This window comes from Balaenoptera physalus, assembly GCF_965194825.1.
Source record: "Balaenoptera physalus genome assembly, chromosome: 12".
NCBI classification, from domain to species: domain Eukaryota; kingdom Metazoa; phylum Chordata; class Mammalia; order Artiodactyla; family Balaenopteridae; genus Balaenoptera; species Balaenoptera physalus.
In genome coordinates this window covers 72070143-72094242 of record NC_138897.1, presented here as the reverse complement: position 1 = coordinate 72094242, position 24100 = coordinate 72070143, and the positions used below count along the sequence as shown (strand labels likewise).

General features: G+C 43.1%; 1 protein-coding gene and 1 pseudogene across 2 annotated transcripts in view; both read right to left on the bottom strand.

The window, feature by feature from the left end:
* Positions 1-24100, bottom strand: part of LOC309639617 (G protein-coupled receptor kinase 3-like) — a gene marked incomplete at its 5' end in the record, with an annotated part of 55234 nt that overhangs the window by 6918 nt on the left and 24216 nt on the right. Inside the window, 10 exon segments of the mRNA XM_082417025.1 lie at positions 417-530; positions 2913-3049; positions 6542-6704; positions 9636-9731; positions 10514-10580; positions 11270-11304; positions 11308-11370; positions 11815-11881; positions 19208-19315; positions 23739-23833. Coding sequence (XP_082273151.1) covers positions 417-530; positions 2913-3049; positions 6542-6704; positions 9636-9731; positions 10514-10580; positions 11270-11304; positions 11308-11370; positions 11815-11881; positions 19208-19315; positions 23739-23833 — 945 coding nt within the window.
* On the bottom strand, positions 3067-6079 carry LOC309639307 (phosphatidylinositol N-acetylglucosaminyltransferase subunit P pseudogene; annotated as a pseudogene). Its single transcript has one exon. The product of its transcript is annotated as a phosphatidylinositol N-acetylglucosaminyltransferase subunit P pseudogene (transcript).

The following is a 24100-nucleotide window of genomic DNA, read 5'->3' as shown; positions in this document are numbered from 1 at the left end:
GGGCTACAATAGAACTTTGGGGAGAGAAAGATGGCATTTCCCCTGTTAAGAGTTACTTGGGGATCTTATGTTTATTTCAACACACAAACCTCAACTTCAAACATGCTGAAAGATCAGATCAGATCTGGAAAACTGTGAACAAATAAAATTCAAGGCTCCTATTAAATACTGGATGGTTTCCAGATAGGGTAATCACTTTATTTCCTGTCCTTCCTCCTGCCATTTTCTAAGAAACATTTCTTTTAAAATAACTGTTAATTTGCTGAGATCCTTGTATCTTCCAACTTTCTTGCTAAGTTCGTGAGTGATAAAGCATGGAGTAAGAAAATGTTTGATAACCAGGCAGGCACCTTTGTTAAATGTTTATATAATTGTTCTAACTTTCACCTCTGGAAAAAATACAAATAAACACTCACCTCACACTGCAAGACAAATTGCTTCCCTCCTTTTATCCTCAACAAAATGCACTTTTTGTCTTTAATCTGAGTTTCTTCCACAGACACAATCTGTTCCATTGTCAGTAAATTTTGCTGACCGTAAAAATAAAAGATGATAAGTTACTTCACATTATTGCATGACTTTTTAAATTAAGTTAATAAATAATACTGAAAACTACCAGCTTAGAAAAAGTAAAGAAAAAAAATCAGCATCTTTCTTTCTTTGATGATATTCTATAAGTGGGGGGAAATGACTACAAAAGAAATGTACGAAAATTCAAAATATAACATCTCAAAGAAAGCTGCAAAGAAAGGAACGTCTCTATAAGGCAGAAAGCAAAGCTGTTCCCTCAGCACAGTACTGATGTGGGGATGAGTGTGAATCACACGTACCTCTCCTGCATCACACACTTGCCTAGACACGATCAATCCTGCTATGAGGGAACAATGACGCCGCTACCTACGATCTACATGAGTGAGAGGTGTGTAGCTGGCTTTGAACCCAGCACCCCAGTAAAAGTTCGGTCACGCTAGCTTGTAAGCGACTGATATTTTGATCACGTCGAAATGATGTTATAAACACAGGTGACGTCCTTAAACGACTGTCCCGCTGGGTCTACAGCATCACTGCTCCCGGTGAAGGCTACCGTGTCTCTGAGCACCTTACCATTTTATGTTTTTTGGAATAAATACTCCAGGAATCCTAAATGAAAAACAACACCATCATAAACCCACGTTTTCTTTTTCCCTTACTTAAACTTACGGATCTATCCAGGCACATTACGTAGCTTCGTGAATCAACGCTAAATGCTGACTCTTTTAAAACCAAGATAATTTATCATATCCAATGGTAAGCAAAAGAAGATTTTTGTTTTAGTTTTCGAATATCCTGAAAAGTGAGACAATTTCCTTTCAAAGTGTACAACAGTGACTGACCAGTAGATAGCATAGTAAACGCATACTATGCCCAGGGCCACTCATTATCTGGAAATAAACATTATATAATGATATATGTATGAATTATAACTCAGGTGCTAGTAAGTATTCTATAATGTAAAAAATACATATGTAATATTATACAAAATATAATTATCTTGTATTTATGTATAATCATATACACATGTTCTATGTAATATGCATATTTTATATTATACAATACTTACCAGTACCTGAGTTATAATTCAGGACCCCCATAGAGTCTTATTAATCATAACTCAGATCCTAGATGTATGAATTTTTAGAAAGTGACTTCTATGGCACTAGTAATAGTGAGAAGATCATGGTCATTTATGAAGAATGTGGTCATACACAGTAGCAATCACTTGTAATTAAATGGCATCTTCACCAACAAGGATTTGCAAAACACATTCCAAAGTCAAACACACCAGATTTGGGCTCACCATTTTCCATGCTCTGGCCAGTACAGAGCTATATTCTGATACAGGGGCCATATTCCAGAACACCAACTATGTTTTTCACAGTTGGGACCACTGTCCTGCTTATGATGACAACCATTCCCTCCCCCAAGGGCAGAACTCCTTCCACATGGGTTGCCACCTTCCATGGAGACAAGCCCTGGGCGCTTCACACAGCAGACGCTTAATAAATGCTGCCCCACTTGCTACGAGGGACGGTGTAGATGGGAAATTTCTCTTTTCTTGTTCACTAACATTAGCTCTCGAAAGGACCTTACAGGGTGGCTGTATCTTCCCATCTAATGCGATAAAACCCACTTCCGATCTTCCAGCAAGGTGGAGACAACGGGAGGGGGGTCAGGTGCCCTGGTCTCGGTGCCAAGCTTCTCGGCCTGCACTGCAGACCTCGTCTTACTCAACCCCTACTCAGGGAGGCCTCGTAACGGAGACATGGGGCACAGGCAGACCCCGGTCGGAATCACTCCTCATCCACACCTGTCACTGGCGTCAGACCTTCCCTCTCTAAGCCCTGGTTCTCTCTTTATAATATAAGGGCTGGACCTCAAAGGTTGCTAAACAAATTAAAAGTGTGTGTGTGCGTGTCTGTGTGTGTGTTTGTGTCTGTGTGTCTACAGCACCAGGCCCAAGATAAATCTGCAACAACTGTAGTAGTCGTTACCATTTCTACTTCTCCCATTTTACAGATGAGGAAACTGAGGCTCAGTCGACATAATGTGCTCCAAGTCCCAGAGACACGGAGCAGTGGATTTAAACACCTCTGACTCCAAAGTCCCAGTTTTTTCCCCTTTTTTGATCCACCTAACCGCTCTCCAGCCCTCCTCAAACCTGTCTGCTTTGACCTCCCTGGAAGGCACCTTCTATTTTCAGGTAGCACCAAATCCTTCCTTGACTCAGAAGTTTAAAAGTTAATGTCTGAACATGAAAATCTCATGTATACATGTTAAAAGAGATATGGGAGCTAGAGGGAGATCTGAGAAAACATTCCGGCGATGTGAAATCACCACGGAAACGAGTGCTCGGGAAGATGCTACAGACTTACTCGTGACTCGCCCTCTCCTCTCCATTCAAGTCTGTTTGGAAAGAGGTAAAAATATCGACGCTGCCACTGAGTCAGGAATGGGTTTCCCAGCTTCAGCATGTACCCATGCATGATGCAGTCTCTTCCCAGAGCGTAATCTGAGGCACGGAACACAACGATGAAATTTAGCAGGGTCTGAAACAGAATGTCTATATGCTTCTCAGAAAAAAAGAATGACACACTTTTTAGAAAAAGAGCAAGTTTCTATAAAGAGAACACACTATAGAAACCATTATTTTAGTTTTAAACACATTAAATAACAGGTCTCTTCAGCTCTCTACTAACATATTAAATGGCTGTTTCTCAATATTCTGATAAATTCATGATGTTCCTCTATTTCTCTGAGAGGGTCAGAGTTTGTTTGATAAATATTTTTTCATTATGTAGGGTGATAATTGGGGAATAGAGAGTGATTAAACTCAAGCTATGCCCAAAGTACCTTTGCCTTTATATGGAATTGGGCTTCTCCCTTTAATGTTATTTAAAAAAATAACAGAGAGGGGATTTTCTTGTCCAAAGAAGCCAAAGTAACACAAGGGTCAAAAACTGGTCTTTCCTCCACTTAAGGTTATAATTATCCTTCATATATATGGCTATGTAGGGAGGCCAAGCTAATTCACATGCATGTTGAGTTCTGATTACATTTTTACAGCAAAGTATTGTCTCAAAAAAAAAAAAAAAGGTCAATTTTAAGTGGCTTACTTTGCCTTACTTAGAGGCTTTGGTGATTGTGCTAAAATCATTCATTCACTCACTCACTCATTCGTTCAACGATGAAGGGAAGGTGCTGGGCATGTGCTAGGCATTCTGGACGCAGCAGTGGATAAAAGAGACAAAAGTCCTCGCCTTCAGGGAGCTTACATTCTAGTGGGAGATTCAGGTAATAAACAAATAAGCAAAACCCATGTTGTGTCACTTGGACACAAGCAGGAAGGAAAAGAATGAAGGAGGGAGGGGCCTCGGGAGGGTCCATGGTGATGGGGTGTGGTTCACGGAGTTGTCATTTTAATGGAAAAGGTGTCTGCATTTGTCAAGTACATTTAAAGTATACGTCTTATATTTTTACTTCAGATATCTAATCCTAGACTATATTTTTACTTTAAGGGTGACTTCTGAGATCTTCAACCAAGATCTAGTTATTCCTAAATTACTTAATTACATGTGAGAATAATTCATTAATTTGCTAGACGTTCTAATTACAGCTCTAATTAAAAGGCTACACTTCAACAAGGTCATTAACATACATATTTTTTTCTGGGTCCAATTTGTCAAGATTCTAGTGACATCATGGCTCTCCCTTGAGCAAACTACTGAGGCTATAATTTCCTGTGTAAAATCCGTAACAGCAAACGTGGTCCAGAGTGATCTCAGTGGACCCGTTCTCTCAAGAATGGCTTAGAAATAAAGCCCCTTTCCCTGCAGAATGGAGGTGAACACAGTTAAAGGGCTGTCACGTTCCCTTGGTGCACTCAGGCGACTTTTAGGTAAGGAGTCATTCATCCAGGATGGTGGACACTTTTCTAAACAGATGATAAATGCTACTGGGGAATGGTCGACAAGACCCAGGAATCCTGCACCAAGATACCCGCACCAAAGCAAATTGTTCACAGACTGAAATTGTTTCCGCTCATTCTTATTATACGTTAACCTCAGAAAGGTCTTTGCTTAGAAGTAAAACAAAAAGCTATCTTCATCACTAACCATAATAAGTTTAAATATCCAAAATCCATAAAGTCTTAGAAAAATCAAGAGTGGCAATATTTGGTGAATCAAAGATGACTGATTTATTTAATACTGGATGTTATGTATTCTCCTTTGGAAATCCTAATAGGGCACTCAAATACGGTAAATAAAAATATGGCTTCGGGCTTCCCTGGTGGCGCAGTGGTTGAGAATCTGCCTGCCAATGCAAGGGACACGGGTTCGAGGCCTGGTCTGGGAAGATCCCACATGCCGCGGAGCAACTAGGCCCGTGAGCCACAACTACTGAGCCTGCGCGTCTGGAGCCTGTGCTCCGCAACAAGAGAGGCCGCGATAGTGAGAGCCCGCGCACCGCGATGAAGAGTGGCCCCCGCTTGCCGCAACTAGAGAAAGCCCTCGCACAGAAACGAAGACCCAACACAGCCAAAAATAAATAAATTAATTAATTAAAAAAAATATATATGGTTTGGTGACTCTTTTTTCTTTTTCTTTTTTTGGGGGAGGGATACTTGCTATATGGTAATGCAGGATTTTACTTATTCTGTCCATTAGTAACTACTATTTGATAACATTTATAATATTAATAGAACTTAATCTAAGAGAAGTTCAACTTACTTCTTTTTTTTTCTTTTACATTTCAATACTGGATATTAATCAGAAAGATAGTCAAAATTACTATGGTCAAAATTTTTACATCAAAAATTTTTAATAAGTGTTTGGTATTAGTCTACATACAATTCAGTTTTTGGTGAAAAGTTCTTTGGCTGCAAGAAAGAACATTTGGTTTACTTCACTATTAGGAATATCTCTTAATGCTGGGATGGCTTCTTCTTGGTATTTCTTCTGCTGTTGGTTTTTGGCATAGTTATCTGTGATTGTATGAATGGAGTTGAGTGGAGAGGTACTCGTCATGTTTATTCCAAATAAGAGCACGTAACCAATCACTACGGTAATGAGGAGGTACACAGGCAGTGCAACTAACTGCCCACTATTTTTGAGGCCAATAGGTCAAGCCTAAGGAGTTTAGCCAAGATTCAGGAATAAAAGCCCACACAAGATATAGTATGAAGCCAAACTGGGAGCTTAAGAAAAGAATAAAGCCATAAGTCGCTCTTTCTGGCAATGGCGACGGTGAATTTTCCACCATTTTCCCCGTGGCTTTAGATAATCTCGGGTCCTCCATGCGCCCACTCTGGCCCCTCCCCACAGTTCGGCCCTGGTGACTCTTTCATGCTGTTTATAATATAAATGTATGTATATACACTTATGTCTCTTGACAAGTAAACATGTAATACTAAGTTCCTCCCCATACTTTGCGGGGCCCTGTGGAAAATGAAAATGCAGGCTGCTTGTTAAAAAATTATTAAGAATGTCAAGATGGTGCCAGCGGAGCATTAACCTGGGTCGGCGGCCTGATGAGACCACACAGGCCAGATACCCAGGAAGCTGGCCCTGTTGCTGACACCGTGATACTTAATCTTTAAGGAAGAAAACTTCCAAATTGGCCCCAAAACTCCAAGATAAGAAGGTGCATTGACAAAATACTGCTGATGACCTCCATACATATTATTTATATGTGGACTAAAGACTTTGAAATATCAAGTATATATTTATATATATATGTATAACTGAATCACTTTGCTGTACACTTGAAACTAACACAACATTGTAAATCAACTATATTTCAATAAAAACTTTTAAAAAATTAAAGACTTTGAAATATCATTTCACACTGATCTTTTCCAAGCCAGGTAAAATGAAAACAATTTATGGCATTTCCCCCACTCTACTGGAAAGTACTTTATGACCCAGATACTATTTTCAGCTTTACAAGAGATCTTGAAAATTCATTGCTTTAGAAATATCTTCAGACACACCAGCTATTTTACCTTCTTCGTGGCCAAGCTGCTTATTTTTAGCTCTCTTCCTGGCCTCGATTTTATCCGTGTCTGCATTTACTGCTTCATAAACAGTTTCCGCCACTTCCTGCTGCCAGCGCTCAGAGATCACCAAAGGGAAGTTCTTGTAGAGTTCTTGGTCGCAATCAAGAAGCTTATTATTTTAAAAAATCAAGATATGTATGATTTAACATGCTTACAAAGGCAACAGATTCAAAAGTACCATAACTGCGTGTAGGAAGATAACTAGACAACAGCCTATAACCATTAAGAGACAATTTATTACTTGTCATAAACCTCTGCCAATGACAATCGAGCGACCAAGGAATATACTGTACAACACGGGGAAGATAGCCAGTATTTTATAATGACTGTAAATGGAGTATAACCTTTAAAAGTTGTTAATCACTATATTGTACACCTGTAAGCTATATAATATTGTACATCAACTATACTTCAATAAAATCTTTTAAAAAGAAAAAAAAAGAAAGACAATCCAACAACCGGGATCCACACAGGGTGATATATTATGGGCACTTCACTTCCATCCCTGGGTCAGTCAGATGCAGCCCAATCTTCTACAGCATCTTCATAGCATTATTGCCAATGAAAACTAACATATATAGGGTTTTCTTTAAAGGATGACAAGAATCTGGCAACAAAATAATATCGATTATAGTGAGGATATTTTATTTGTGAAAACAGATCCCTATGGTTTTAGATACAGTTACAAGGGAGAAGCCAGGAGGGCTTTCTAACCACCCTCCCATTATTCTGTAAAGTGAGAAAAACTAAAAGGTCCACTAGGCCAAATTTACCATTTAGCCCATGAGCCTTCCAATGAATCCAAGTTGAACAGTATGATCATAAGTCTCGAGATACGTGGAGACTTTAGGCAATGTGGCCTTTCAGAGGTGCTATAAGAAAAGTTACACTTAACGATAGCATTTCTCTTCCAAACTATTACTCAAAATTCTTCATTCTTCTCCAAGTAAGCCTGTACTCTGAAAGCAAGCTAAGAAAATGGTTTTACAGATTTGAGTTACAGTTTTGTGGCAGAAAGACAAGTGATCCTACTGAAAGGAAAAAATAGCCCTGTCTTTCAAAAGCAGGGATCTCCCTAGAAGCTTGACTTGTTCACTCCCTTGCCTGAGAGATAAGTACGGGAGAGAGGCGAGTTATTAAGAAGGAAAAGGGAGAAAGACCAAGGGTGAGGCTCTTGCCCACAGGCCTTTAGTGAATCACTGAACCACTGGAGGAACCTGCATCCTGGTCCCAATCAGGATGCTCTCCACCCACCCTTACTGACTTGTCATCCTAACGTGCTGATTCTGAGATCAAAATGTGTACAGCTTTTCCCCTTTCAGCTTTCTTCAGACGCCCAAACCAAGCCTGGCGCTGACACCTTTGTGTGTCCTGAGTGTGAACACGCTCATGTGTGTGTGTGTGTGTGTGTGCGGCGCAGTGTTAGCGCATCAAGGCCAGGAGAGCACCCTGTGATAGGGACACTGGGGCAGATTCTGCAGAGTTTGGCAACAGTGAAAACACCCTCCTTTCCAAAGTAGTTGCTCTGAAATGGACAACTCTGCTTTATCTACAAACGGTTCCATCTCCTGTAAGGTCAGAGAGCCTTGGTCTTTATGACTCGGCCTATGTGAAAAATGAATAAAACAAAGCTCTACATGAAGCGAGCTTTTTTTTTTCTCCTTAAAGAACAATGTATTATTTTGGCTGCATTTTAAGAGACACAGCCTTCTCAGCTCTGGTTTCGGAAGAAGCAAAACCACCACAACAGAAACTCCTAGTGTACATGCCAGGAGGCTGACACAGGTGACCCACCCACAGAGAAGGCCTGGCAATGAAACCACTCACTTCACAGGCAAGAAAACCAATGCTCCCGAGGTTCCCTAAAGGGCCCTGATTCCCTTAGGTAGTAAGTGCAGATCTGAGGCCAGTGCGTCTGACTCCAAAGCCCAGAGTACAGTTGACAAAATTGAAAGCATGAGACTCTCTTTTGAACAAAATTTTCACAGCCTCCCACGTGATATTCGTTTTCCTTTTAGTGCCCTTTGCTGGAGAGAAGTATGTCTGATGACAAAATTCTACTGTGACAGCAGTGATCCTTTTAGATAACTCTGCAAAGGGACTGTTCCCGAAGCTATAGGGTGGTCCTGTCTGTCCAGGCCACAGAAGCTGCCGAGCGTCGGCACAGTGGTCACGCTGCTGTCCCCAGGGGAGCCACGGCTCAGACCAGGCCCTCTCCGCTGTGTTTCACCTGACCTTCCGCGCCACCCCCCATCCTGCCATCCTGGGAAACTGGCCACGTGAGCACCCCAGTCACCTGTACGGCTGCCTGGCAGGAAAGCCCGGGGGCTGACACAAGGCCATAAATGCAGGCAGCTGAGAAGACACGGGCAGCGGGGCCTCTCGGAGGGAGAGGGGAGACGCTGGGAGAAGCTGAGAAAGTGGGGGCAGTGAGCACTTGACGTGTAGTGACTCGGCATCCAAAAGAGGGTGACTTTCTCCCATGACTCACCACCTCTAATTATGCCGTTTACTTGGAAAATAATGATAGGAACCAAAGTTTGAAAAATGCGGAAGATGCTATATATATTAAAAAAAAACAAAACCGTGATTATTTCACTTTTGATTGACAAATGCAAAATGATTCATGCTGTTTGCTCTTTTCATCCTGACACAGAGAAACTGGGATATTTGGGAGAACTAAGATGACTGGCTGTCCTGGCATGAGGCCAAGTACGTTTGCCATCACCCGGCTGTTTTTGCCTGCTTCATAACACGTCTGAGTTTTCTATCAACCACCAATCTATCCAAATCAGTAAGAATGTGACCACTTTGCAGTTTATCAAACGTAAAATAGGTAGTCCAAAGAAAGCTGTCGTAGTCTCTAATTCAGGTCTTGACCTCTTCTACATTCGCCAAATATATGGACATTCATCTGTAAGCTACAGTCCATAAACAGGCCAGTACTAAGTCAATCATGAAGCCTGATTTCCAATTAAAAAATCCCCCACCCTCCAAAAAAAAAAAAAAAAAAACCTGAAAGTAAGCATTGCCAGTGTACCTTGATGCCTTTGGTATGCTCTTCATCAAATGAGCCGATGTCAAAGGCGTCGGCCACATTGACATCCCCCCGGGGAGGGATCAAGGGTGGAGGGTACTGGAAGAGCCAGAGAAGAAAGGTTCAGTGGAAGAGCCAGAGAAGAAAGGTTCAGTTACTAGGTGACTCAGGGCCCGGTCCCAACCTGCTATTCTATAAAGAGATCTCAGTGTAACACATCAAGGTGTCACAGTCCGTGCAGGGCTCATTCAAGCTCACACAAATCACAGTGCACAGTTCACAATGCCCCCAAAAGAGATGCAGCCCCACAACCCAGTTTGCTAGAAGCTTAACGCCTGCAATGGGGCAGGGTGGGGCGCCCCACACCCAAAAACGTCCCGAGGCCAATGCTGGCTGAACCAGCACCCAACTCTACTCCTAATTAGGCAGGACTAACACAGCATCATTCCTCAACGGTCTGAGTTCACGCAAAGATGAGTCCAAAGATGATCATCAACAATGAGAAAAAAACAACAACAACTTTAATTTGGGGTGTTTTCCTGAATCAATGAGAATATTAAAAAGTAGCTTAAAATAAGCCAAGGGGATTATGCCACTATACAATCACGCTAATTCTTAAATTATGGGGTGCTGGGCTCAAAAGTATCTAAGTGTATGACAAACGTTTCTCGTACATTTTTACATATAAACAAAGAGGGAGAAGTTGTTCCAAAGGGAATGAGCCATACGGCAGCACGTGGATAGGAGAACAAGAAGCAGGGCTGTGGATGGAGAGCTGGGGTGGACCCTGGAGACAGAGCCAGGACGTAGAGATGCATACAGAGATGCAGATGGAGAGCACAGTGGGGGTGGTACCCAGGGTGGGGTCCCAGCAGGAGTACCTTCTGCAGGTAGACTTGCTGCCAGTCGATGCCTCTGAAGAAGTCGTGCGTTTTTAGCTCCTGTGCACTGCGGGAGAGAGGGAGTCACAGCAGTAGTAAGTAAATATGCATTTGGAAATCTAAGAAATGGTTTGCAAAAATTATCTCCTATTACAGAACACACAGGGACAACTATTTCCAGCTCTTTAAGACAGCAAGTAAAATATGCTTCTTTCGAAGCAATCCAAGAAACACTGTGATGTTTAGAAATACTGCACGCTGAGCCTAGGAATATAATCCCATGTGCTACTTTACTGGGGATGCTTATCCCAGCCTGAGATAACCTAGGGGTTTTCACAGATTATATCTATATCTGATTCTGTAATCATGAGAACAAATTTAACTAAGAATTAAGTTAGAGATCTACACATTAAAGAGATTTACAGCAAATGTCTACAAGTCCTCATAGATCAGATGGCAGGGATATGAAGCACCAAATATTAATTTCGAAGCAAACTAGAAATCTAGTAGAATAGTGCATGCCAAACCCCTTCATAAACTGAAGAAACAGTTCTTCCCAAAGATCGTCGCAGAAGTTCAGTTCACATGGAACAGAAGAAGTTGCAGGCTCTGAGGAAAACACGTGGGCCAATATACAGAGTTCCCATGTGATTCCCTCCGACCCCCCTCTAATTGAAATGAGAGATTCTCAATGTATTGAAAGGAACTGTTCTGCTTTCCAGGTGAAGACGCTGAAAGGCAGAAGCAACGGCCTACCTGCGTCCGTGGCAGCCGAGTCGCTTACTAACATCTCACTGGAGCAAGCCTTCCAGAAGGGACTGCAGCTCAGGGGAGAAGATGTCTGGAAGTTCCACATTCTGGGGGTGGGGGACAGGGGGAGAATATGATCTCAAAAATGCATCCAGGGAAACAGTGCCCTCACCCCTGACCAGATTTAAAGGCCATTTCTTGCATAAGGATAGTGTTAAAAAAAAATTGCAGATTCACTGCCAATTAACATTGACTCTAAGAAACAGAGAACAGTTACTCATTTTCAGAGTCAATCGACAGGCTGGAGCCAGAAGAATCAGGTCTCCTCGCTCTTCTGCATCCCAGTCATTTTTCCTTTTATTTGACTTCTTTAGTTTTGTTTTTGATTTTCTACATCTTTCTCTTACTGATTGTTAGCAAACCCTGATATTTGCCTTGGCATCTATTTCCAGTGTTTTAAGAAAGCTTTTTTTTTTTTTTTTTTTACTGCTTGTGATGGAATGAAACATGAAAATTATAATGCAAAAAAAAAAAGTTTTTGATCTCCTTACCATGGTGAGTGTCATTCGGTCTATCTCATGCTTATCTTTGGTTTTATGTTGTCTGAAAGGGCTGTGACTGTAGAAATAAAGAAAATTCCATCACTAGATGGTTTCAGGTAACAGCAAACATAGTTGACTAATATTTGGGCAAGGTATTACGTTCTGTCACTGCACATTTGAAACTGCAGAAATACAAAAGCCATAAACATATAAGCATTTCCAGAGAAAAACTGATGATCAGATTGACGATCAGATATATTAGGTCCTGAAGGAGCAAGGCTTATGTTTACTTGAACTCCTGATCTCCACGTCAATGAAGTCATGGTATCAAAATATACTTTAGCAAATATATTCCAAGTGATAATTTAAACCATCACTTGGAAAAAAAATTAGCAAACAGGTATTTATGAAAATGAAAGTCATACACATGGCATTTGTCACATTAGTGTTTGAGATAATGGTAACTTTCAATTTTTTTTTTTTTTTTTTAGAAAAATGGGTATTAGTTCCTCGAACAATACAAAGAACTGCAGTCAAATCAAAACACGTCCAAGATGAACACACTTCCCCCCCTAGAATCCAGTAATTTTAAGCACTACATTCCTTTGAGGATAAGAGATATAAACTAACCCTGTGCTCCCAGACCCTCCAGAGTTCTGAGAACTGCTCCCTCAAGTCTTACTTACAAATAGCCCCAGACTTAAGAGTCAGAAACCCTGGGTTCACGCTGTGACTTGGCTGTTTGCCGGCTGTGAGCCAGTCATGGAAACCTCCAGTCTCAGTCTCTTCATCTGTAAACGGCATAATGCAATATCCGTCACCAAAACGGTGACGGGAACGAATAAAATAACGTACATGCTAGTAGCCGAGACAATGGCAGTATACAGTGGGTATCTGATACACATCTGTGAAATTAATAAGGATGAGTCTAACTTTACAAAATGAATGTCTGCTTGATCAACTGTGTAAAGAAATTATTCTTACTCTTGATTACATTTTTAAAATGCTGAATAAGCTGGCTTTTAAAGTTAACCTTAGATATCACTTATATATGGAATCTAAAATATGACACAAATGAACTTATCTATGAAACAAAAACAGACTTACAGACATAGAGAACAGATTAGTGGTTGTCAATGGCGGGGGCGGGGGGCCGGGGGGAGGAATGGATTGGGAGTTTGGGATTCGCAGATGCAAACTATTATATACAGGATGGATAAACAACAAGTTCCTAGTGTACAGCACAGGGAACTATAGTCAATATCCTATGATAAACCATAATGGAATAGAATGTGAAGGAGAATGTGTGTGTGTGTGTGTGTGTGTGTGTGTGTGTGTGTATATATATATATTTATATAACTGAATCACTTGGCTGTACACTAAAAACTAACACAACATTGTAAATCAACTATATTTCAATAAAATAAATTTAAAAAACCAAAGATACTCTTAGCATTAAAAGAGACTAGTAAACATGCAAACTAGAAAACCCTGGTCTTATTTATTCACTTGAAAATTAAAGAAGGGATATGATTGAGATTTCTGATGGTAAGACATGCCTGTAAAATGATCAACCCTGTAGATTTATTTATAAGGCATATATAACATAATCTGAGGCAAGATATTATATAAAACAGTTAACTCTATAAAATGGATACGGATGTTGAGCACATAAATCAATGTGATTTAGAAAAAAGAACTAAAACGTCCACCCACTCTTGCTACTGAATAAGTTAAACTATGATGATGATTCCACCTCAGAGTATTTATTATTTAAATATTTCAATTTTCACTTTGTACAAGAGAGGGCACTCTAACGCTTGCTTTCTTTCGTATGCAGTGAAAAACACAGTAATTTCCATCTCTTGAAAGCATTAATTTGGAAAAAAAAAATCTAAACAAGGTAAATTAGTACGAAGCAAACATACACCAATCTTTAAAACAGATTTTGATTGGAAATATTCTTTGCATCCTAATTGTTTCCAAGGAGAAAAATGTAAAATTACTGCATTTAAAAAGCAAATGGGATAGAATAACAAATGATATCTGTTGTTTATGAGATACTATAATTTTTAAAAACTTGACTTGTATCATTCTTGTATGCAAAATACACAGAGATATTAACATGTTCATGGTTCAAGAGAAAAGGAATATAGGTTTATTAAATCTTACTACAACTTCAGTCTCTCTTCATGACACAACTGCTCCTACCCCACAGAGTTCCTTAACGTATAAAACGGGATTGTGTGAAGGTCTCCTGTGTTTCGGCAAATCCATCTGCTTTGGCTCCTGTGTGCAAAGCCGGAGGACCCCTTCCTGCTCTCGACCCTCATGTGCCTGCTTGCATCTGATGCTGGAAGCAGAGGGCTGTGCCCGGACACTTGGAGAGAAGGACGACTGCGTTCTGACAGAGAAGTTCCGTGCTAAATTTAAAAACTCTTTCGTGTGACCAGAGGGAGGGCTTTGCGAGGGGACGGGAGTTAAAGTTCAACATTAAAACATTCCCGGCACACAGGCCCGATCGCTACAAATCCCATTTGATAAACATAGCTCTGCCACGTCTGACTCAATAAGAAACAATCGGAAATGCTTTTCGGTTCTTCGGTTCTGGGCTGTTGTGCTGAGAAAGTCTGGTCTTTCAAGTTCAAGTCCTGAGGCGCATCTGTTTCCAATGTCTTCTTGATTATTCTTTGTGAACAAAACCCAAGATTCTGTTTCTATTTTGGAAAATGTTAAAGAAAACCTCCTATAGTAATGATCTCCATTCTGAGGGAGGCACATGGTGCTCGCAGATCCTGTGTGATCACAGCTGCTCTCCGACGCAGCTGCTTTAAATAGGAGACAGTAACGGGCCTGTCAACAGCTTATGACGTAGGCCAAGCTCTTCCAACAGCACATGCAACACTCCGGTTGCGTCAGGGGATGTTATGGGAATAGAATTCACATGTACAGTGGTCAGATGTGGCTTTTGAATAACAGAGAGAGTGGGAGAGCCGCAAATTTCCCCCAAACGAGTTGGGAAAACGTTCAAGGCATGCTAAATGATGGGGAAACACACACACACACACACACACACACACACACACACACACACACACACACGCACGATACATCATTCACAGTGAAAAGATGAGCTCAAAAACAATCCATTTATAAATACAAGTGACTACAAATCCTTAGGTCAAAAATTAATTTTAGAATACCAAAAAGATTGCATGTTACATCAAATGTGAGTTTTGAACCTAAGCCAATAGCTACCAAAGTATTTATAAACATTCCTTTTTTTCCCTATGGGAACCAACTCGGCAACCTCAGGCAGAGCTCAGTTCTCCCCAGACCACCACCTGGGCTCTCTCCTCGTGTCTGACAATCAATGGTGACAAATTTAAGATCAAGGCTACTGTCACGTCAATTCTTTCCCTTCACAGAGAGCTGAACTCTAGACTGAGGATCATGACGGCGATTCCGCACATTTGCAACGTGGACACCTCTTTATACACAGGCGCTCTTCAGTGTCTGACAGTCAGCTGAAGTGGAAGCAGTGACCCCCACCCAACATACGGCCCTGAGCGGATGGGTCCATCACTGAGCCCAGGGATGCAAACACGTTCTCGGGCCTCGACAGCTTCCTTACATCCAGGTTCCTGTCCCATGCACCCTGTGGGATCCTTCTAGGGTGTCACAACAGAACTAGGGGTTCAGACAAGTGTTTCAGCAGAAGCAATGCGGCACACTGGTCAGTGCGAGAAGTATCTGATCAGAGAAAACAGAAGCGAAAAAAAGACCCTTGGTGACCACTGGTCACCCTCACTGCGCAGATGTGGGGAGGAGGGGAAGAGACTTGCTCTGGAGCAGAGTTTCTCATCCTCAGCTGTGCGATCCTTTGTTGGAGCAGCGGGGGCCGCCCTGTGCACTGTACGATGCTTAGCAGCAACCCTGGCCTCGACCCGCTAGATGCCAAGTTGTGACAACCAAAAATGTCCCCGGGCATTGCCAAGCACTCCTGGGGTTGAGGACGAGCGCTGGGGAGTGGCTGGCATGGAGTCTGGTTCATCCCATGAGGACTGATACCGCGGCCGCCCCGTAAGAGCACCAGGATACGGGGGGACAGACTGCCTGTGAAGCCCGCGCCCGGGAGGCCACGTTGGCCGAGCTCTCCTCCCACCCCCTCCTGAGTTACTGTTTCAGTTCCTTAGGCCCCTTGTGTCTGAGAAAAGACAGCTACTTGGGCTCCCTCTGTACAGTGTGTAAGAACTGAATAGGATGCTTCTGTACGCCTGGATGGAACCTTCTTTCCCCTTGTTTAAGCTGAGGGGACGAAGGCTGCATCCCCTCCAGATCTCACCATGATGCTTTGCTCCTGAAGGGCCCTCAATAAACATCAGCTTAATATGAACCACTGATACTTTATACCCATTGACATTGGTAGTGATACAACCATCCTCCCAATCACCTTGAATCTAAACTCCTATCTGTCCATAGCCAAGCATCCACTGAAAAAACAAAAACCGCTATGGACTGTAAGAACGATACTGTTAAGTCATTTGTGGCCTTTCTGATCCCAGTACCACAGCGCTACTCAAGCCTTTGCCTGGGTTCTTAGACATGCCTCCCACCAGCATCCTCTTACTGGAGAGCAACCCAACCTTTGCTTAAAAGATGCTTCCTTTCTCTGTCCCTCCTTTGCTTAAAAGCCCTCAGTCTCTGGGGCCTTAAGAACAAAGCCCCACCTGCACAGCATGGAATTCTAGGTGGCCCCCGGCCCTGCCCCAATTTTCTCCATCTTCTCTCTCAGCACACCTTCCCCGCGACCAACAGCTGACCACCCCCACTCACAGGTCGTTGATGGGAAAAGACCACCTGCACCTGCTCTGTATTGTGCCCTCTCCGTCATCTACTTCCGCTCCAGGTCTTCATCCTGCCATCCTGTCTGTGAGAGAACACTTCCCATACCAACTCCTACGTGAAGTTGTCAAGTCAGCCCTATGCTTCCAGGTTAGACCTGGTGATCCCATTTCTGCTCTCCCAGCACAGCCCATCCAGCTCACAATTTCGTATGTGTGTGTACCTATCTACTCTCCTCCGAGTTCCTCCAGGACTGTGTGTAGCTCCCTCCCTCCCTCCTTCCCTCCCCCACAGCATCAAGCACAGGCTCTTGCATACTGCAGGTACTCAATAAATGCTCACCGAATTGTATTTAAATCACTTAAGTCAAAAAATGTTTCCCCGCTCTTTGGTTTTAGCGCTCTCTCCATTCCTGGGATTGCCTTTTGAACAAGTATTAGAAAGAATGGCAGACGATCATACATCTTTGTAGGGAAGATTCGTCTATTCTCTTTGTTAGGCATTAGAAGGATTCTTGCCATTTCAGGCTCAGTGGATGGTCACCAGGCAGTGACGGGGAGCTGGCTATCTGTGAGGCAGGACATGCCTTCACAGGGCAGCTCAAATGCTGAATGGACATTCTCGCCTCAAATTGAAGTCTTTTCTCTCCTGAAAATGCTCACTGTCTAGAGCTGTACAGATGAGTATGCCTCCTTCAATGAGGTGGGCCTTCCGACAGCTGGACCAACAGGATGGCCGTCTGAAGCACTGTACCCAGCTCTCTGAACCTGTCCATAGGAGCCACGATTTCTAGCTGTCACCATTCTCATCTCATCTTATCCATCCATCCCATCCCATCCTCATGACCATCCTCTGGATGTCTTCCTGTTGGCCAAGATTCCTCTCAATAGGGGTCACATCAAACATAATGCTTCAATCAAGCCTGACCAAGGATGTCATAAAGGAATTACCACCTTCCAATGCAATCCTCCAAACCTGAACCATGACCAAGTAAGACGGAACTGGCTTTATCAGCTACAAATCACACTGCTGGCACAGAGATAACGATCAAACCAATTTTCAGATCTTTTAAAAATAGTGGTATATGCCAGATCATCCCTAGACTACACAGATGGACATTATTATAAACAGACAGAATAACAATATTAAACAAAAATCAATAAACAAAGCCCTAAATGCAAGACTTTGCAAGTTTCCCTGCCACATTTTACAACTGACTTTTGAATCTTGAGTTAATGCATTCAGCTTTTGCTGTTGTGCAGAGTTTTTCTTAAATCATCTCGTGACTCCGTAAGTGTGGATTCTAATCTCCAACCCCTTCTTCAGCGGAGACCTCAGTGAAGATGGTGTGTCTGGATGCACTTACCATGCATGCAGGGACTCCCGCTGGCTGGAGAAGCATCTCGGGCGGGAAGTGGTTTTCTCTGGTTTGCTTTGCAGAAACTCTAATTAGGTCAGCTGGTCTGATGACATGAATTAAGGCCATCCAGGCTCCACAAACATGGTAATTCAATTAAGGACCAACAGGACCTGACTCTCTGAGCAATAATACAATTTTAGTTCCCAAGTGAATGCGGTGAGCAGAGAACAACTAGATTATCCAGGTCCTGGGGAAGCAGACGGGGTGCTTGGAACCTAGTTTGGGGGGAAGACAGGGAATCCAGCCTCTTTTCAGATTGTGCTAAATGTAATAAGAGGATGCAGCGATGCTCAATAAGGCTTTCCGAGGGAAACATGGAAAGTTTAGCAAACTACCAGTCCTGTGTGTTCATAGAAGCAACGTTACAGGGAGAATCCTGACTAGGAAATTTTAATGTAAACTGCTTTTTGTATCTCTGTGAATGGAGAATAATCAAAAACATATCTTAAACAATTCAGTTCTCTGTTAAAATTGGCTAAAGACTCTTAAAATTAATGGAAATATTAACATAATTTGTAAATGTTCAATATGAGAACATATTTGGAGAGAGCTTTCATTCCATCCTCTTTCCGCTTGTATTTCATCATCTCTGGTAGATTAGAACTAAGGGTCAAGTATAACAAATGAAAAACACCAAATTACACAATTTCATTTTTGTGTTTTTAAAACCTGCAAATTTCAGCATGTTCACAAACAGATGCACACTTTTAAAACAGATTCTCTTTGGGTGTTCATCCTTTTGTGTAAAAAATGCTTTAACCTCACAAGACGATCATGAGTAAATTAATTCCTAGGGAAAAGAAATTCTCCTACCCTCTTCGATTATCTACATTTAAAAATAACACTTATTCCCAAAATAAGGCTTATCAATGGAAATATTCCAACAAAGTCTTGTTTTAGGTCTAAACGTGTTGGCATACCTTCCTGGCATGGAACAAGAATACCAAAAGCTTATGGGAAAGAAACTCTCACTTTTACGGGCAGAAAGAGCTGTGGGCATCGCCTGGATCAGTGTGTGTCTTAAAGATCACTGTGTGATCTAAAACGATATTAGCACCTAATAACATGTAAATATTTTTGATTTTGATCCAAGTGCATGCCATGGTGATGGTACTAAAAGGACGCATTTCACTCACCCTCTCAGAAGTTTGAAAAGCATACAACCCAGGGAGAACCAGTCGGCACTGCTGTCGTACGCAGTCCCTTTCTGCAGGACCTCGGGAGCCATGTACCCGTGGGTGCCCCTGGGGAGAAGAAAGGGTACGTGCGGTTATCAGTGCTTGCAGACCTTATAAAACATTCCCAGCTCACCAAGAGGTCTGAGCATCATGCATCCATGTCGGCAACTATGAACAAGGCGGCGGGGACGACAGTGCTTCCACCAAATATGATTCAGCAAACACCCAGTGAGAAAACGACCTTTCCTGTCTTCATTAGGATAGGACTGAATATAAATAAATTACCATATGAAATAAATATGAACGATGCGCACACTCCACGGTCTCGGAGGTGAAACGTGAGTCTCGGGAGTCCTTCCTCACTCCAGCCAGGAGGAGCCAAGGGCAGGCCCGTTTGAGGGCTCTCCTGAGGAGATGTGTGGGGCTGGGGGAGGGAGCGGGGGGAGGGGGTGATGAACAGTGACCTGGAAGGGATGGGCACGGGCGTCCCTGTGTGGCGCCACCCTCCCGTGCTGAGGACCGGGGCTCGCACATATGCCCGTCGTATCTCCCACCTTTCCACAGTCACAATGGTCTCCAAGGCAGGGCGGGCGTGGGGGGACAAGCCGACAGGTACGGAGACGGAGAAATCACGTATCCGGTTTAAAGAGCTGCTGACAGCTCAAAGGGCTCAGCCAAACAAATGTGCAGGCGACTTGCAGGAAGCTGAGAAAAATCACTTGGGAGGACAACCACTTATATATAATATGTGTTATCTGCAACTCAAAATCCTTTCCCATTCTGCGACTCCCCACCCCTCCTTAAAGATCTGAGCACGCACTGTTCCAAGCGCGCAAGAGAGGGCTCGTGGGGAACTTTCAAAGACGTGGCCTGAAAGGGCCCTGAAAAAGTCTTTAACTGTAGCTCTGTTCCCATCCTTCATTGATTTTCTTCACTGATAGAATGGGTGATAAAATGACACCTTCATCCCACAGGGGTGCCGTGAGGATCACACGTATGTAATGGGCTCAGGATAGTGCTGGCTCTTAAAAAGAACTCAACCTATGTTAGGGACTTTATTCTCTATCCTTATGTTATTATAATCCTTTTTAACTTATGCTCAGAAACAGTGAGAATCTGCTCCACCAAGTGATCCTGGATCAGCACTGGGCCCGATACCCTCTCTGCCTCAGAGTTCTATCTTGAAAGACTTTCTCAAACAGTGAAAATGGGCACTGGTCCATCCCTCAGAAAAGCTCCGTCATCCAGAATCCAAAGTCTGACAGCGTGAGGTCAGCAAGGCACACTGGGAGAGAGTCAGAGATTTCCTTAAGGGGCATCCAAGCCATTTTCTGGGGAGGTTTAACTTTGGTGTTGCTGGGAAAACCTTTGTGGTGACCTTTTTAACCTGCGATTCTTGGGATCAAAACCCAGTTCTGGGACGGGAAGATCTCAACAAGGATAAATGCATGGGGTTAACGCAGATCACGTCTCTTGAGTGGACACTGGACACAGCAGAGCACTGGACCTGCCCACTTCCATGGTTTTCAGCTTCTGCCTACACGGCAGCACCTAGCGCTTCCTGCCGCTTCACACTGACGATCTGTGCTGTTCATGCTGAAAGAACACTTGAGCATTTGAAGACATGGTGACAGGGGATTGAGCTTTGTATTCTTGGATAAAATAAGCTGGGACTTAATGATTCACTGATGATCTGTTTGATTCCAAAAACAAAGTTTTTCTGTGTCATTTGGTGGTTGCTCCATGGTTCACTTTCAGTTTGTCAGAATTGGATTCCATCGTTAGATGGACTGAGTCTAAACCTAGATGGAGAACCAACCACAACGCTGCTGTGCAGATGGGCCAGTGTCTGACGAAGTCCTGGCATCATACCTACGGCTTTGAAAAGACCAGAGAAGCCCAGTCTAGGGTGAAATTCTGGCCACAAATCTTTAATCTCGTACCAAGTCGATCCTCTCAAAGCCTCAGGGAGTTCAGACAGAGTGTAAGGAACACAAGCTTTGGAGTGGGACAGAACTGGATCTTAATTCTAGCCCCACGATGTGCCAGGCATGTGACTTTGTTCAAGTGCCTTAGTTTCCATCCCATAAAAGTAGATGATTATACCCATGCCCTGTGGGTCTTCTGTGAAGATAACAACATATTCAGAGCAGCTGGCCACACATGCCTGGGACAGCCGATGTTCAGCTCATGGCATGAGTGCTGTCCCCCACACCGGTCACTTCCCGGACAGCCCCTGGGGCTGCTGGTTCCAGGAGGTCAGGGAGCTCTTCCACCTCAGTCCCCGCTGCATTGCCAGCACCTGGCACACAGCCAATGTGAAGTAAATACTTATTACATGAAGGAGTTGACTTCACCCTCACAACTGTCACGTGAAGTAAGTAGCATTGTTACTACCTCTTTATAGTGGAGAAAAATGAGGCTGGTGCCACGTGGAAGGAGGATTCAAACCCACATCTGCTGACTCGAAAGCCTCTGTTCTCAGCCATGAAATGCCTCCTCTACTTAAAAATACAGAATTTTGTTGTGCGTTTATCCTTTTTAAGTAGTCGCCTCACTATCATCGTTTAAACATGGAAATCAACCTTCCCGATCCCATCCCTTTACAGATGCTGTTCAGCTATGGACAAAAGCCCGTCTTTCAGATCTGACATGTGAATTACACTAAGAAGAGGGGGAGGCCCTATAAGGGAATAAGTAACTGCATCTGAAAGTTAATTCCTTTGGGAGATTAACTCTTCTGAGCCCTCCGATTCATATTCAGTTGTGACTATACTAAATTGAAGAAATGAGCATACCAAATAGCCGTGGCATTAAAAATTCAAACGACTCTCTTAAAAATGTCTGATGGGGCTTCCCTGGTGGCGCAGTGGTTGAGAATCTGCCTGCCAATGCAGGGGACACGGGTTCGAGCCCTGGTCTGGGAAGATCCCACATGCCGCGGAGCAACTAGGCCCGTGAGCCACAATTGCTGAGCCTGCGTGTCTGGAGCCTGTGCTCCGCAACAAGAGAGGCCGCGATAGTGAGAGGCCCGCGCACCGCGATGAAGAGTGGTCCCCGCTTGCCACAACTGGAGAAAGCCCTCGCACAGAAACGAAGACCCAACACAGCCATAAATAAATAAATAAATAAATAAATAATTAAAAGAAAAAAATGTCTGATGAACTCCCTGGGAGAGGCTTATACAACCCCAGGTTCTGGCCTCATAATTGTCAAGTGTTGGCAAAATGCTAAGGCTTTTATCACCATATCCCAGATTCTGTAGGAAGAGAGAAACATGTTTACAGAAACGGTGCTAATCGCTATTAACATCTGATCAGAGCTTTAAACGGCAATTCTGATTTAACACAGTCCCTCATAAAGTAATGCAGTTTTAGAACCACTTTATTTTTAGCCCCACACACACACACAAAAAAAAAGGATTTATAGTTTATTTTCTGCACGGATGCATGAAATGAGACTCCTGGGAGTTACTTCAAGACCATTCAACACAGCAATGATGCACAATAAAATGGAATTTTAAGAGCTTCACTGCTAAGACTGATATATTAAAAAAGAAAAATCAAGCAAAAGTCACCTGTTTTTCCACAAACTGCACATATGTCCACATCTTCCACCCAGATAAACTGATACTAAAGAAATAGGAATAAAAACCAGTACATATTCCATTCTGCTTCTGCTGAGCGCCAGGGCAGCTACTTCATACTCCTGTTGTCATTTTAACAATCTCAGGTTCAGGGAAGTCTTTGGGCAAGTGTCAACACTTGCAGAACAAGCACGGCCACTGCTGGAAGCAGCTTAGGGTCCCCTGAGAGGGGACAGGTGCTGGCCGACGGCCAGGGCGTCAGGGAGCTTCCACCGCATGGTTGTTTAGAGGACGGACGTAATATTCAGATCTAACAATATGACCTGCATTAAAAGCTTGAACTGCAAGGAGATGATTTTTTAAATTAAAAAAAGACCCCTAATTTCTTTTTAGCAAAAAAAAAAAAAAAAACTGTTTTGAAAAAGAAGGAAAAAGTAGACGGAGAGAGAAACCTGACCTCTGGGCCCTCCTTGGAAAGTTATATGCAATTGCCTGTGCACCTTCTTTGGCATATAAGCTTTCAGGGGTCTATTACTACCTCAACCCTATAGATAAAGAGACTGAGGGTCAAGCAGGTGAGCTGACTGCCTCAGGGTCACACAGCCAGCACGGATTTGGGTCTGCTGCTGAGGCCCCTATCTTTCCCTTAGACCACCCTGCCCCCGGGAAGCTACACTGTGGGTCCCTGCGTGTTCCCCCAAACGGTGAGAGCGAGCACACCACCACCCTTATCTCCTCTCCCACAGCCTGGGATACGGGACCTTCCCCTGACCCGGCACTGCCACATGCTGAAAATCGCTATTGGCAAGAAAAAAATGGGGGAACAAATGACCACGTCAGGGTCTGAGTGAATAGGCGAGTTGAGTTAGGAAACGACAGTGACAGAGGTGCTATACTACTCACACACTCGCGTGCGGCTTCTTTTTGGAAAAATCGCAGGCAAGACCAAGGTCTGATATCCTAACGTGTCCGTGTTCATCCAAGAAGATGTTTGCGGGCTAAAATGAAAGAGAAGGTGATCTTCAAGAGTCCCCAAGATGTCCCAGGGGCTAACTTTTAAAACTATTGGCGCTTGATATCTCATTATTTTATCACAGTTCATTCCTACACATGAATCCTAGCATTAATCATATCATCACATCCAAGTGGGGCATGATACCGACAATGACATGTTTCATGTTACTTTCAGCAGGAAAGTGGTAATGACAGATGGGAAGGATTCTACTCATTTGATGATGGAACACAGGGCAGGTAACACGGGAGGG